This window comes from Melanaphis sacchari, unplaced genomic scaffold (assembly GCF_002803265.2).
Source record: "Melanaphis sacchari strain LSU unplaced genomic scaffold, SCAv2.0 Contig2_pilon_pilon, whole genome shotgun sequence".
Lineage (NCBI taxonomy): Eukaryota > Metazoa > Arthropoda > Insecta > Hemiptera > Aphididae > Melanaphis > Melanaphis sacchari.
The window spans coordinates 1572504-1589473 of NW_020271173.1; the positions used below are offsets into that span (position 1 = coordinate 1572504).

General features: G+C 27.0%; 2 protein-coding genes across 5 annotated transcripts in view; one reads left to right on the forward strand and one right to left on the reverse strand.

Annotated features, from left to right (window-relative positions):
- Positions 1-8652, forward strand: part of LOC112595782 (bifunctional lycopene cyclase/phytoene synthase-like) — an 18972-nt gene extending 10320 nt beyond the window's left edge. For all 4 annotated transcript variants that reach the window (XM_025341112.1, XM_025341111.1, XM_025341113.1 and 1 more), the window contains 3 exons: positions 3535-4471; positions 5350-5834; positions 7351-8652. In XM_025341112.1, coding sequence (XP_025196897.1) covers positions 3559-4471; positions 5350-5834; positions 7351-7776 — 1824 coding nt within the window. In that variant the 5' untranslated portion in view covers positions 3535-3558 and the 3' untranslated portion in view covers positions 7777-8652. The remainder of the gene's footprint in view (positions 1-3534; positions 4472-5349; positions 5835-7350) is intronic.
- Positions 8653-13416: 4764 nt separating this feature from the next.
- Positions 13417-16815, reverse strand: LOC112595829 (putative uncharacterized protein DDB_G0267840). Its single transcript, XM_025341201.1, has 4 exons — positions 16603-16815; positions 13861-15621; positions 13604-13764; positions 13417-13533 (listed from the first exon to the last, which is right to left on the reverse strand). Exons 1-4 carry the CDS (start codon positions 16672-16674, stop codon positions 13449-13451), a joined length of 2079 nt encoding a protein of 692 aa, XP_025196986.1. The 5' UTR covers positions 16675-16815; the 3' UTR covers positions 13417-13448.
- Positions 16816-16970: the final 155 nt, after the last annotated feature.

The following is a 16970-nucleotide window of genomic DNA, read 5'->3' on the forward strand; positions in this document are numbered from 1 at the left end:
ATTTTAAATTTATTACTTCTAATTCATCATTTGATGGCATTGTAGTTTGTAGTGTTTGTACTATATAAATTAATTATACTAAATAATTAATATATTACAATTAATATAATTATTAAATAATATAATATTATGCCTGTTTGTATAAATATAATATTTAAATGTAATCAACCGATTATGTGATAAGGTAACTGTAGTGATGTGTTGACTTAGTATTGATATATATATATATAAACAATAATAAATTAGGTTTTATTTTGATAAAAAAATTACATGAGTTTAATGGACATTAATAAAAGATAATTATATAATAATTGATACATTAATTTTATAATCTCATATTATGATAAGATGCTCATACCTAGTGTTAATTATAATATAATTTCTATTCAAAGGAAGTTTTTTTTGGTACATATCCATTTATTGAACCTAACCTATTAATGGTTTTTTACATAATTTTAAGTCATTTTAACATATATTTAATATTTATTTTCGTTATTGGAATTTAATTTTTTTCTTTTTATTTTTTTGAAAAATTACAAACATTTATAATTTTTTGTCTCAAAACAAAGTAGTTTTTTTTTTAATAATTTAAAAATATTTAAAATACATCAGTTAAATAAAAAAAAAAAACAAACACGGAAGTAACTCAGCTGTACACTGTGCAGACATACAGTAGAGATCGAATGTACTTCATTATTGATTAGATTATTGTAATGATTGTGTAAAATTTTAATTCCTTGATAAATCATTGTACACGTCGTAAGAATATAGTCAAATCAGGCATTTTACTAAATACCCAGGCAAATAGTTAAATAATTTAAATTGTATCCAATTTTATTATCCACTTAGACAATTAGTTACATGCCTAATTTCACAATATGTTTATTACATATATACGACGAAAAATGTTTCTGAGTGACAACGAACCGTCAGCCTACATTTCTAAGTGATAATTAGTTATAATATATTTTTATCGCTATACTAAAGTAATTAATTTTTTTGTTGATAATACTACAATAGGTTGAACTAATTTTTGACAAAAAAACAATTGCATATATTATATAAAAATATTATTTCATTTAATATAACTAGCTTTTAATAATTTAGTCAATACTGATGTACCATAAGACGACGATGTAAATAGCCGAATGGGTTCATTATATTAATAGCTAAAAATTGACCTAAATATTTTTAAACAAATATTATGCAAAGTAAATAATAATAAACATCGTGGCATAAAATGTAAAGCTCCTGCAAACAATTTTTTGAATAAAATAACTAAAATCGTTATTAATTAATTTTCAAAATTTTGAATAGTGTAAAAAGACAAAATTGTGCCAGAATATATTTTCAATACTTTTAAATTACTATAAGAACAATAAATAATGTTATTGTATTAAATTTTCTTTCTTTTTTTTTTACTTATAAACAAATATGTTATCGAATATATAAATCAAAAAAAAAATAAAAAACATTTAAATAGCTACAATAACTCAAAATAACCCAATATTTTACCACGGAGAAGATTAATGCTTTTTTAATGCTCCTAAAAGAAAATTTTGCAATAAAAACATCATTGTAAAATAAATAAATTGGTATATAAAATTCATATTACAGTTACCACTCGTAATATTTATCAATAAGAAATTAAGAAATTTATAGTTTATAAATATTAAAAAATATAATGTCTACTCTTATCAAATATAATCTTTAAATTATTAATTTTATAGCTTACAAACATTTTAGTGAATATAAAATTAAAGGTTAAGATTTATAAATAAATATTAAAATTAAATACTATTATTTAAGAAGCTATAATATCATTATTAGAGTTAAGATTTACATGCAATAAAAAATTTTAAAATATATATTTGTTTTATTAAAAATTACAAAAAATATGAAATTTACACTAAAAAAAAAAAGTTAACACATTTTAAAATTAATAAAATATTATTTTTAACTATTAATGCTATTCAAATGTATTACACGAAATAATTACTAATTACTAATTACATAGTGTTTTAAATTTTTAAACATAAACGATCTTTTGTTAAACTTTAATATATTCTTATATAGGTATTTTTGAATAACGTCATTACATACCGACATACGATAAAAAAGTCTAGTAACGAAATATATCATAAAATATGCATTTTTAGTTTTTTTTATAGTTGAAATATGGAATAATATTCATTTTATTCAACATATACAAAATATGCTAAATAAAAACACCACCATTTGAAAATCATCATGAAATGATTCGTGAACATTATTAACTAAACCAATAATTATAAGTCACAAAAAACATACTATTGCTTATAAATTCTAGCCTTAAACATTATAATACACACCATTATGGTCTGTTCTTTACAAAACATAAAATATAAATTGACTAAAGGAAAAATAGTTGGTACGTGAGAACTCACTCTATACTGATGTTGCATACGGTAATTTAATTAGTCGCTCTAATTATATTTATATAAAAAAAAAAACAATGATTTTTAACCTAAGGATATTTTTTTGTTTTACTTTTATACACAAATTAATTATATTGTTAAGAATTTAATTTAAAAAAATACTTTTTAACAATAATTTTAATCTGTTTCAAATAATAATTTAACAAAATTATTATTTTAATTTTTAACACATAATAAACAATTTTCTGTTAAACCCTGATTAATCACTTTATCTCAAAATTAAATTTCAATTGACGATTATTTAAGGATTATGCACAATAATGAAATGAAAACCACGTATTTCAAATAATTGTAGTGATTTAGCAACAACCAAAATTTAAAATTTAAATTTTCACGGTTTTTATGATTTACCGTAATATATCGGCGGCATATTTATGAGAGGGAAATTAGGGAGATATATTTCTCCCCTTGAACCACCCTTTTTTTTAACTTATACTTATATGGTTATAGATAAGTTTAATTTATCACTTTATCAATAGGTAATAGAATATTGGGACGTTTGGTATCAACCATTGTAGTTATATCTCTAGTATATCCTTCCACTTAGAAATCCTAAATACGCCACTGCATATTATTAAACTGTAACCTTCAAAACCCGTCAATAACATCCAACTTATGACAGTTGTTTATTATTTGTTATTAATAATTAAATCTATATAAGTTTTTCAAGCAATAGTATACTCGTATTATATTTATATAAATTAGTTTTATCTTGAATGTGAAGTTGACATAAAACGCTCAATAGTCAATGCATTAAAAGTATTTATAAAGTGTAAAAACAAAAATATCCAATTAAATAAAATTCGAAAAAAAGAGAAATTTAATACTATAGATATTTAGCTTTTTAAAATAATACTATTATTTGATTTTGACTTTATCAGTTGATGAATAATAATTTAAACTTATAATGTACCTACCTATATATACCTAGTAAAAATTACTTACTAATATAATATAATAATATAATAATATTATATTATAATACAATCTTAATTCATATATTGGTATATATGTTAACTGATATTATGATTAATAATTGCTTATATTTATATTTCAGTTTTATCAAACACCTATACTGAAAATGTTAACTTACATTGATGTGCATCTTATTTATACCCTGCCGGTCATCGCAGTGTTGGCGTTGATAACATGGCCGTTTATAAGTCGCTTAGAACTGTTCAAAATTGCATTCGTCTGCACGATGGCGTTTGTTTACACAACACCATGGGACAACTATATAATCTTCCACAATGCCTGGATGTACAAACCCAAAAACATTTTAGCCGTTATAGGATACGTGCCCGTTGAAGAATACATGTTTTTCGTTATACAAACTGTAATGACTTCACTGTGGGCCTTGGTTTGTACAAGATGGTCTCCGGCTTGTTTCTATTTCAATTTCAATAAAACAAGCTACACACTGATCCGTTGGATACCAATATTAGTTTTAGCGTTTACGGCAATTCAAGGCTACAACATAGCTGTACCGGGTAAAGATACGTTCTATTTGGGTTGCATTCTCTGGTGGTCGTGCCCAGTCATAATGTTCTTATGGTACGGTGCTGGTAATTACTTTGTCAAAAAATCAACGTCGACAGCGATCGCGGTAATCGTTCCGACTTTATACTTGTGCTGGGTCGACCGGATAGCACTTAAAGATGACGTATGGCACATTAACGAGAAAACTTCGTTGAACATATTCGTCGTCGATGATTTACCGTTTGAGGAATGCCTGTTCTTTCTGATCACCAACGTAATAATCGTCCTGGGCAGCATGGCTTTCGACAAGTCCTACGGGCTTGCAGACACGTATACGTTTGAATTTCTACTCAATTACGACACTAGTTGGAAATACAACATTCAGCAAATGCGAGCTTTCCTGACTGCCGAATGCGACATGTCTCCAAGTCCAGTCAACGACATCAGACGGTGTTTAAACGTACTGAAAACGGCTTCCAAGTCGTTCAACGTGGCCAGTCTCGTTTTTCCAGCAGGTAAAGTATATATTTTACTGTGTACTTATAGATATAATTTGTATAGAAGATGATCCAGTTGTGGATATTATCTTTTTTTAAGTCGTCAAATTATTATTATATTTATATATCCGAAGTAAACGAAACAATATTCATGTATAATATATATTATTTATTATATATAGATATACATTTTGCTTCGAATTGCTCTAAAAATGTTGTCGGTATCAAAACTTCAAAAGCTGATTCCCAAATGTTATGTTAATTATATCTCACATAAAAATAATGTACTGTATTACGAGATATATGATGTATATGATGTAATATTGTTATGTATTTGTATATATATTACAGTTATATTTTTATATTATTTTACAAGCTAGTTCATTTTCAACGATAGATCGAAAATTTCTAATAATTATCTATATAAATTATATTTTCATGATAAATCGTCCTTAACTTGATGTATACCTAAATATATACATAAATAATTTATATAATATAAATAATATACCGATATATATCATAAATAACATTAACGAGAATACTGCAGCAGTAATGCACTTATCTTACTCGTCTATTGAGTGTATATACGTTTATGCACGATGCACTTATTATATCCACAGAATTCATAAGCATGTATTATAACAGTGAATTCGCTTTAAAACCTTTTGAACACTCGATAATATTCTGTTTGAAATTTATTTTTTAAATTATTAATTTTGGCGGTGAATTAAATGGCGTTTTTATTCATTTTCATCTTTTTTTTCCTTTAATTTCTGTGTATAAGCATGTAGTTATATTAAATTCCGAGAACTCTAAATACCTCCTTTAATTTCTAAAACAGCACATTAAATATATTAATTGATTACCCCAGTTTTACACTATCTTTCTCGCAGGAATACGTTTGCATTTGATCATACTATACGCATTTTGTCGGGTGACGGACGATATGATCGACGGCGATCCGAACATCGGTGTAAAGAAGCAGAAGTTGGCACTGATTGAAAGGTTTATTGGTGAAATTTTCGCGGATAGAAGTGCAGACTACGACGTGAAGACGTTGACACCACGGAAACCAGAAGTGGACTGGCAACGGTACCGCCAAGAACTAACCGCCGAGGAACTGTCGTGCTTTCGGGCCATATCGCAGATATCCTTTTACCTGCCGCGTAAACCATTCTATGAGCTGCTCGACGGCTACCGATGGGACGTTAACGGTAAAATTGTTCAAAACGAGACTGACCTGCTGTTGTACTCGAGCTACGTGGCTGGTAGCGTGGGGACGCTGTGCGTATATGTGATGATGTACAAGAGTAATGTAAATATCGACGACGATGCAAGGCATAATTTCGTTATTGAAAAAGCACAGCAGATGGGACAGGTGAGAATGCACATGATGAATATGTATTCATATACAGGATAATTCTTTAGCACGCTCACCCAAATGTTTTCCTTTACTAATAAATTTATTCAAATTCTAGTTTTTAGAATTTCTAAATACCTAAACTTAAAATCTATACTTTCAAACACCTGATATTTTGTGTATTACTTAAAAAATATACTACTGTGTCGTTGACATGATTTTTTGTTTTTCAAATGAGATATAATTTTTTTTTCTATTGAAATTTTAATATACCTTATTCAAAATTTCAGGATTCGAGTGTATAAGTTCTCAAATGTTAAAATATTTATACTAAAGAGAATAGTCCTCAAAAAAATTTTTGAAAAATATAAAAATATAAAATCAAAGCTTTGTTAGATCTAATGTTTATGATATTAAGCTATTTTTACAAACCATAAAATATTAAAATATTGATGGATCAATACTAATTACTAAAATTCTAAAATCTCTTTAGCCCCTATATCTTTGAAACCAATTATCTTTAATATATTAAATTAAATAACTCCAAAACTACTAGTTTGAATTTTGAATTTAATACAAAGTATCAAAATATTCATAATAATTATCTGCTAAATAATTTATAATAGAAAAGAAGAGTTCTTTTTTTAAAAACAAAAGTTTGTATCTCGATAGGACAACTCCTTTAAATAGAACAAAAAAATTTCAAAATAATACAGTTTTTAAGTATATTTCAAAATTCAAAAGTCAGGTTTTGAATAACTGTATTATTAAAAAAAAAAAAAGGAATTAGCATGCTTGAAAAATTATACTGTTTATATGTATATAATATACATATATTATTTAGGATTAAAAATTTGTAAGATTTGCATATTTTTTTTATATTCTCTAAATCTATAGAAGACCAAGCTAGTAATATTTTTCATACAATTACGAATTAAAAAAGACATTTTAAAATACAATTGCTTGCATATTTTTTTAATTATACCTATTTACGTGTTTATACCTATTTAATATTTTCTAAAAGACATTTTTTTTTTTTATTAATTATGTGTTTTTTAATTCAATATTATACGTATAAATATACCACAGACACGAATTGTTTTTATAAATTTTTACCGTGACGCATAGTTTCATAGAGCTGAAGTTTTCAACCTGTGCGTCGCCGGTTGTTTCAAGGAAGGAGCCCTGTCTGCAGTAATTAATGTATAGAATTTTTTATTTTATACCGTTTAAATTTTTTTTTAAATCGGAAAAGTCACGGAAAGGTCGTAAACTCCTGTCGTACGCCGTTAATTAAATGAAAAAATTATATTAAACAGAAAATGAAACAGTGAGTAACGAGTCTTGGCTGGTCTTCGAAACAATTCACGCAATATATTTAATACCCGTTCACACCTATGTTTATACATCGCACACGACACCATAACCATGCGACGTGCAGGCGTCACTTAGGCGCCGGCGCATTGGTATTCGGCGTGCACACGATTTTTTTGGAAAATTATTTTTCACGCGTCATGTTTTACGTGTACCGCAGGTGCTGCAGATCGTCAACATCTCCCGGGACATCGTTACAGACAGCGAGACGCTGGGCCGGTGCTACGTGCCCGCCGAGTACATGGACGACGCGGCCGCGGACATGAACGTCCTGTGCGCCGACAGGAACCCGTGGACGCTCGGTTCCGATAAGCTGAAAGCGTACACCACGCGCATGATCAGCCTGGCCAAGCGGTACCAGCTGGAGTCGCTGGAGGGCATCCGGTTCCTGCCGTACGAGGTGCGCGGCCCCGTGCTGGTGGCCACCGACATTTACCGGGGCGTGGCGTGCGCGTTGGAGGCTAGCCCGACGTACCCGCGGAGGGCGTCGCTGAACAAGTGGGAAAAGATCCTCATCGGCGTCAATTCGCTGTACGTCAAGAGCCTGAGGTACTTTTACCAAGCCGGTCACTGCAAACGCTGTTGACGCGATGCCGACGGGCCACCGCGAAAAATGCATTTCCCGGACGCTGACGGCCTTCGAATTGCACGTGCCGCATCATCGTGGTGCATTCCCTTTTAGTTACGGTGGATTTAAAAAGAAAAAAAAGTTCCACCGCCATTACATACTATTAGGTTATTCTTAATAATTATTTGCTGTCCTATTCGTTATAATTGGGACCAAATATTATATTTTTTTAAGATTTTTAATAATGTATAATCTCAGACAACCGATATCGTACCAACAGTGTTCACATATGCATATAAGTATATAACCACATGAAACTTAAATGAACTTAACTATTTTGCAACTTGTCAAAATCGTAAACTATGCTTAATTGTATAATTGTAAAAAAATAAAAAATATTTCAGTTTAGTATTCATTATCCATCCGTCAAATGGTTTTTTAAAAGAACAGATCTATTCCGGATTAAAAAACCTAATAAATTACTAAGATATAAAATAGTAATATAGATACTAGATCATTTGTTCCCACAAACGGGGTAGTAGCGTAAAAATAAATACAATTAATTGATATTATCCCAAAGGATGATTTGAAAAACGAGTGTACACTGTACACCGCTATTCAATAAGCACGCGCGCACGTGGCATTATACAATTATAAATTAATTCATAAAAATTCATCAGAATACGATAACTCACTATAACTTCTATGACGTGTATAGACTTTATATTTTATACGAATATTCATACATAATATACAAACATTTATCCTTAGATAAAAGTATAAAGTATATAGGTACCTAACCCACCTATAAGAATTAAGAGCCGTTACTAATATATTTACACACAATTATATAATAATAAAATGTATAAATATTTGTAATAAGCTTAAATAATAAACGAGAATAATTCAAGTTTATTACAACAATATAAATTTTTCATGCATATTATATTTTATACCTATGTATTTATTTTTTATTACACATTATGTACTTACATGCACAAGAAAAAATACATTTATAGCCTTCAGTTTAATAAAAAATATGCATTGTACCATTAATTTTAAAATGAATAATTGTACCTACACCATAATTATTTTATACATTATTTTTGTTACTCGATATAATTTTTATATTATTGTAACCGACTTGTTTCTCTCGCGACTATTGTAACATATTTTGTAATATATATAATTTATCGTGTACTATTCAGTTATTGTGTTGATAATACATTAATACGTTATTTATGATTTAATTAAAAATACCTAAAGATTTTCAATTTTATATCCTGAACGAAGTGATAAACGTATTGGTTTTACAATGATAATGTGTGTGTGTAACTACACATTTTATTATATAAAAAAAAAGTTTAGATTTTCAATTTCTAAAGTGATTTTTGGTAGAAATTTAGGTCTAAACGTCTAGTTAGTACTAGGTGGGAGAGTGGGTGAAGATTTCTTAAGATATTTTTAAATTAAAATAAATAATACCTATCAACTTAAAAATTAATAGCAAAAATAAATTTCATTTAATAATTAAATATTTAATTAAAATGCTTTATTTTTTTGTTGAAAACGAATTAAATTTACCATAATACTAATAGGTATAGTAAAATAATTTACTAATGAGTAATAACTATTACCTAACTAATAACCAACATACTTAAGTAGTAATATAAGCTGACAAACTATCTTTGCTTAAAATCATTTTTCGTGATTAATAATTAATCATTAAGTTAATATTTAACAAAATCATTACAGTAACTTATTTAATCTTAAACTTGATACCTACTATTTAAATTTTTTTTTTATATAAACAAATAAAATTATACTTATTATCTAACTATCTACATAAAAATAGCTGATGTGAACGATATAATACAACATGATAATTTACTTTAAGAAGATATTTTTAAGTTTTAAATCAACGAAATTATTTCAAATAGCACCTATTAATATATATTTGATAAATTAACCTAAACTAATATACTATACTCAGCGATACCCTAAAAAATAAACACTCGTTGTCTAGAAAATTAGAAATGTTTTTAAAATATTTTTTTTATTTTTTTTTTCTTGTTATTTTAATTCGTTGCTAAACATTTTTGGGAAAAATCATTTTTACTAATAACATTCCAAGGGGAACATTTTTCGGGATATTTCAATGTTTAAAAATCGAATTTCGAACCTAATTAATTATAAGTGTTTACTTTTAAGAGCTTTCCTATACCTATACATTAATAATAGACAATGGTGGCTCGAGTCTCTAAACGCAAATAAACTTAATATAATAATATGCCATCACCCTACCCTTTCATTATATTTGTTTTTCTATATGTTCAATCATTATTAGTCAGTTTTGCTTGTATGTTGCAATGTTGCATTTATGCATTTCTTATTTCACGTAAGGTAGTTTAGATTATAAGTACATTAAAATGTAAATATTGTATTAGATTAATATTCATATTGGTTCAACATAACACCCGTAGTAGGTACACGCCAAAAGTTTTAAACATATAGGTACTACATAATTGTAAGGGACAAAAAGGGTAAAACCTGTGTTTAAAACTTTTGAGGGGATGTATTTCTCTCAAACTCCTCCCCCGATTTCTACCTAAGACGGCCAAAGTGGTATCCTTAACTAGATATCAACTTCACACACATCACACTACCCTTAATAGCTAGTATAATGGACTCGACACAACTTCTTGTTAAATAATACTTATATATAGTATTTTTAATCGATGTTTTCAAATTAAAAGTATTATATTATAACTTATTTAATGTTTATACGCTATATTTTTTACAGATAACTAATAAAGTATTATGTGTGTCGAAAAAATCAATAAGCTCTTTACATAATTGCAGCACGGAAATTATGTGACGTGAGAGTTGTTTAAAACCAATCACAATCCGCAGAGAATTATAACCGGAGACCTTGCGTGTTGGTCACAATAATAGGTTTAAATAAAAATAATCAATAAATTTACATGAATATTTGTGGAAGTGGGATAGAAAAGAAGAACTAAAAATGCAAATAATATTAAATAGAATAGATACATACACACAATAATTAAGTTACAATACCTACTAATAAATATAGTTTTTGCATTGATTTTACAAGATGTGATTTTTTTTGAGTGTATACCTACATAATAAGTTATGAGTAAAATTCAATTTTGTGTATGGTTTTGGATAGAAAATAAGATATGGTTTGTTCTTTAAAAAAGTCAAAGTTAAAGATTCCCAGTTCTTTATTTTTATAAATTATAATCGGGAAAAACAAACAAAATATTAAAGAAAAATGGGAATTTCAGCTAAATCTGATTTTAACTAAATTGATTTCTTTATTTTGTTTTAACTTAAAAATTCAATTTTTTTATTTTTTTTTTAAATATAAATTTATGAATGAGTAATAAATAGGTATAATATAGGCCAGGGATGGGCAACTGGCGGCCCGCGTACCTTTTTTATCTGGCCCGCGCTACATTTTCAAATTACTTCATATAATTTTAGCGCTTATCTGTATTTTATTTTATTACATTTTTCGATAAAATGTGGATATAAATTCTTATCTAGTTTTAAACCGAAACTAAATTATTAAATCGTTTAACAGATGAAACCATGGGACATTTACTAAGAGTTTCAACTACAGAAATAGAAGTGGATTTTACTAAATTGTCTATTGAAAAACCTCATTCTCAAGTATCAGATTAAATAATAATTGTAAATATAAAAAAATAAATGTTAGTATATTTGAAGGACCTTTTTTTTTTTTTGCTTTCTTTTCCTATGCACTGCGGCCCACTAGATTTTAAAGTACTTAAAAGTGGCCCGCTAGTTACTTTGAGTTGCCCATCTCTGGTATAAGCTAATGACCTGCTGTGATGTTGAAGTCTTATATCTAATAAAAAAAAAAAAAAATTGTTTAAGTAATAGAATAGTAATCAGTTGATATTATTTGGCAAACATATATATAATTATAATAATTAAATGCTAATAAATGCGATGTTTTCAGAAAAATCTAAATCAACTTACCGTAATATTAAATGTGAAATAAATAACTTTAATACCTAGTTATTATATCAAAAAAACATGTCATGAAATTTAATAGGTATACATAGTGTCATAGTGATATTATAAGTTAATAGAATTAACAGACCGTTTCCGTTAAAAATCATTTTTTTTTTTTTACACAATGATAAATCGTTGAATTCAAATTTAATACATCAATATTAGTGACCCACTCGATATCTAATGTACAGCCGGCAGAGCGTACCCACTTACCAGCCATGTTTTAAATTTAAAAATTCTTACGGAATTTCAGTTGTTAACCGTACGGGATGATTTCTCCTTTACGTGCACTTTTGTATTTTTAAGAATAAATTGCTACCTATTTTTGATAATTATTTATGTATATACTAGGTACTTATTATTACAGATACAGAATAATTAAAATTGTTCAGTTTGCTCAGTGGTTGTGTTGATATATTTTTTTATAATTATTACTTTCTTGATTAGTAAATAATTTGAGATAATTGTATTCATATTTTTTTTTTTTTTTTGTAAGTGCTAAAAGTGCGCTTTTTAAAGAAATCCCATTTAATGCATTGACAATGGATCGCTAACTACAAAAAGAGGATAGGTTCACTTTTACATGCAACTTTTTGTAAACTATAATTCCAAACATTATTTTTAGATGTTTAGTCAGAATTGTCTCTTTTTGTAATAAATAATTTAGATACTTTACACATTTAATTTTATCATTAGTTAAGTATATTATGGAATTTATTTAAATTAAAACATATTATTAAAACAAAATTATAAATTATTTAATTTATAGTATATCATAAATGCATGACAAACTAAAAATATATTCATTTTTGTTTAGAAAAAAGCATTTTCTGAGTTGTTTCGTGAATATCTTTGAGAAGAAATGTATGGGTTTGAAACTTAAAAGCTACAACTTTTATAAATAAAATAATAAAAAAATTTATCTTTTATAAAAAATAAATGTCTCATAAAACTTATCCATATTATTGTTTGAATAACTAAGGTGTTAGCATTTAGTATTTAGAAATAAAATAATTAATTGCAATGTAATTCAACTTTAAACACTTATAAAATATATTTTTATCAATACTTTTTAAAATTTTAATTATTATATTGTTTATAAGTTTACAGAATTAGATACATTTAATGTATTAAATCATATATCTATTATTTTTACATAATCAAATTTCAAAACAGGGTATAATCAATAAATATTCTGACTCAGATCTCTAAAAATTGAATTAGGGATTTTAAATTTTAATCATTAGATTGTAAAAAATATAAATATATATAATTATTACAATATAGTATTTTATAATAATATCACTTCATTCAATGTTTTATTTTTCACTCAAACATAAATATAATTTATTAACTTTTAAATTAAAATACAAAATATAAAAAGAAAGTGCTCTTAAGTGTTAAAAATAACATAATAATTATAATGATTAATTTTCTTAACATATACAACAACCAAAATTAGGACGGCATATTTGGTATAATTCTTACAACTAATGAGAACTTTTCATAAAATTATTATTGTGCTAAAAACAAATAAAGTAATTTTTAGCAATAAAGCTAAAAAAAAATTTTAAAATTAAAAATGTTGTAAATACTTATATAATTCTTTTACTAAAATATTATTAATGTTTTTTGAAGGAACTTTTTTCAGAAAAATTTCCAGATGCTTTCTTTGATAAAGAATAACCGGATCTTGATTTCTTTGGTCTATTTAAAACAAAAATATTTAGATCATTTATTAATTGGTTTATTACTTTAAAAGAATATAAAAACTCACTGTTTCAATATTGGAGACTGTTTATTAATCACCAAAGCTGAACTTGATTTACGACGCATTTTTACAGCCATCAACCGTTCACGATCACTCCTAATTACAGTCATTCTTTCGTGTACAGATCCCAAAATCAAATCATTCAAATCATAGCAAGCAGTAGTAAGCTAATTAAATATTAAATAAATAATTTACATTATACAAACTATAAAAAATTAATAGCATTCAAGAATTATTTTTAACTATAAATTTTATATATTTACTTGATTAATGATTCTTCGATGGAGTTCTAAATCAGATTCAGTAGGTTGTTGCTTTTTTAATTCCATATGCATTATCAGAGCTGTCTTCAATGAATCTAAAATAGTCTTTTTAAACATTTGAGCCTTTTCAGTACGTAAAAGCCGTCTAGTCAAATAACCTCTAACACCAGCGTTTATAATAGTTGCTGCAGAATTTTCTACTTCAGTGGGAGCTCTTGTCCATTTTGCTGTCGAGCCACCACGTATTCTATGATAAAATTTAATATTTTGCTGCAAATGTGGAGAACGAGGTGATATTCTTTGTCTCGGAGATGAGCAAACCAAATTTTTATTAACTGAACAACTGGAAATAACTGATGACGTATCAGACAGTATACTTTTGTCATTAGTGACTGTCATTCCAGATTGAATTGATGGAGAACTAAATGATATTTGTTTTGATATAGATTCTGAACATTCAGACCCATCAAAAGACATTCCAGATGTACTTTGGGATACTAAATAGTATCTTACAGCAATTTTTTCTTGCTCTTCTCTCTGTTTTCTTATTAAACTAGACAATTCTTCTTGATGCCTTTTTTCTAAATCCAACTTTGCTATGCGTAATTCTTCAGCTTCTAGATTTAACTCCTCGGGAGTTTTGTAACGTATGTTGCTGCTGCTTATAGAATATTCATCATCACTATGCCGGCAACAACAATGTTTTATAGATTTAGATGTCATTGAATTGGGACTGCTGTTGTTATCATAACTATTACTATTAAAAACAGTTATTACACTTCCTACAATACTTTCATCGTTACTAAAATTTGTTCCAATCGTAGTCAGGCTACCTTTTTCATCTTGATTTTGGTCAGATATAATATTATTTTCGGTATATTTATTAATAAAACTTGGCTTAATGGAAGTTTTTGTAATTTCATGTTTATAAAATGATTTAGGAACAGAATTGAGTGAAAGACTTTTAGCTTTCAATATTTTCTCATCATAGTCATTGGTCATGTAAATACTAAGTGGCTCTGATTTACTTTCTTTACTATAGTTAATATTATTTTCTAAACTTTTTGGTTCCATTAATTGTTGTTGAACTTGACTATTTAAAAATGCTACCATTATAGGACTTGGTGATGATAAAGTATATGAATTACTTCTTAAACGAGGAATTTGTTTAGTTGTTATATTTTCTTCATCAACATGAATAGTAGCATTAGTTACCGTTAAAAGTTGAGTTGGTTCTTGTTTTGGAACTAAAGTGTCACAAGGATTTTGAATTAAATTATGATTTTCAGATTTAATACTCAATTCTTTATTAAGAGAACTAGCATTTAAATTATCTTCATAATGGGTTATTGAATTATTTACAGTTAAATTACTTTTTGATTCTTGTTTCGGAATCAAAGTGTCATCAGATTTTTCAATTAAATTAATAGTTTCAGACTTAATAATTATTGGTTGTTTATTGGAAGAACTATCATCAAAATTAAGCTCATCTTCTTCGGAAATTAATGTTGGTGTTTCTGGAGAAATAGAGCCATCAGTTTTCATCCCATTAAGTATTGTAATTTTGTTAATATTTACATCACTATAAACAGGTTCTTTTAACACTGTAGTAGGTGATTCATATTTCTCATTTTTTTGCATTTCTGTACTTGTAATCATTACTCCACTATCCAAGCTAACTCTTTTACCCTTAAATTTATGTTCATAAGCTATTGCCTTTTCTTTATACTCCTTCATTTCGTGTCTTTTCTTATCTGTCATCTAAATTTTAAAAATAAATAATTTTATAAATAATAGTATTTTATGTATACCCTGTCTAGCAAAAGAGCACACCATGACCCCAAAAATAATTGGTTCTTATGCCTATCTTCATGCAACACCATGCCATAATAAAACCTGTATTTAGTGGCATATTTACGGGTGGAGGGGGGTTCCTGGGTCTCGACCCCCCCCCCCCCCCCAGAAAAAAATTTAAAGTCATAAATAACTTGGGTTTAACTACATAACTCGTATGTGTTTTTTTTTATATTATAAACTTATAGGTACTTAATATTTAGATTCCCCCCCACAAAAAATTTGAAAATAAGCCACTGCCTGTATCAATTGCAGGGTGTTGAATGGGACGCACAACTCTTGCTGTACAGAATAGGTATATGCAAAATTATTAGAATTTGTTGAAGAAAGTTAAAAACCATTTACAGTATTTAACTACCATAAACAAGAGCTTTATCAATACCTACCAGTTATTTTAAGATGAATTGCATGAATAATTGAAGCAATATCAGATACTAGATTAACTTTACATGCCAAATTTAGTAAGTATTTTAATGCAATAGTATTCAATGAAGTAGGTAGTAGTTAGTAATTTAAATTTCAGACTAAAACTATGATAAATTATCTTCAAAATTTAAATACTAAACAATTGTGTATCTAAAAGCTCATAAATAAAATTTTAGGTTTAATTAGAAAATTTGTAGTAATGTATTTATGTAATCATATAAAATATAGAATATATTAAAATAAAATTATAATTTATAACCAAAATCCTTAGAAAAATTTAATAAGCCCACAGGTAATAAAAATATAAAATAATCTCTACATACACCACTGTAATATAAGCGTCCGAAGAAATTCAAATATTATGAATTTATTATTATACATTTATATTAGATGATTAAAATACATGAAAATATTGGTTATTTTAACGAAAACGAACTTATTACAAATTTAAAATGTACTTACAAGTGGAGGAACAATTGGAACGCCAAATACTTTAATACAGGACACGTACATATTATCCGTTTTTAACGCCATGGTGAATTAATGATTTAATTATGTACAATATAAACGAATAAATTAAAATTAATGTACTTTAGTTAACTGAATTTAATTGACAGAAATATTAAATTTTTTTTGAATTTTTGAGATCGATGTTCAGTACAATTTTCGTCTATCTCATTTTTTTGTACTACTGTCACTTTCCCTCTGTTAAACCGTTATCACATAGTCTTATTTAAACAATGCTACCAGCATAACAATAGTTTTAATGATAGTTACTATTTCGTTTTTAACATTTCCTAACTGTACCGTTATCACTATCTTGTTATTTA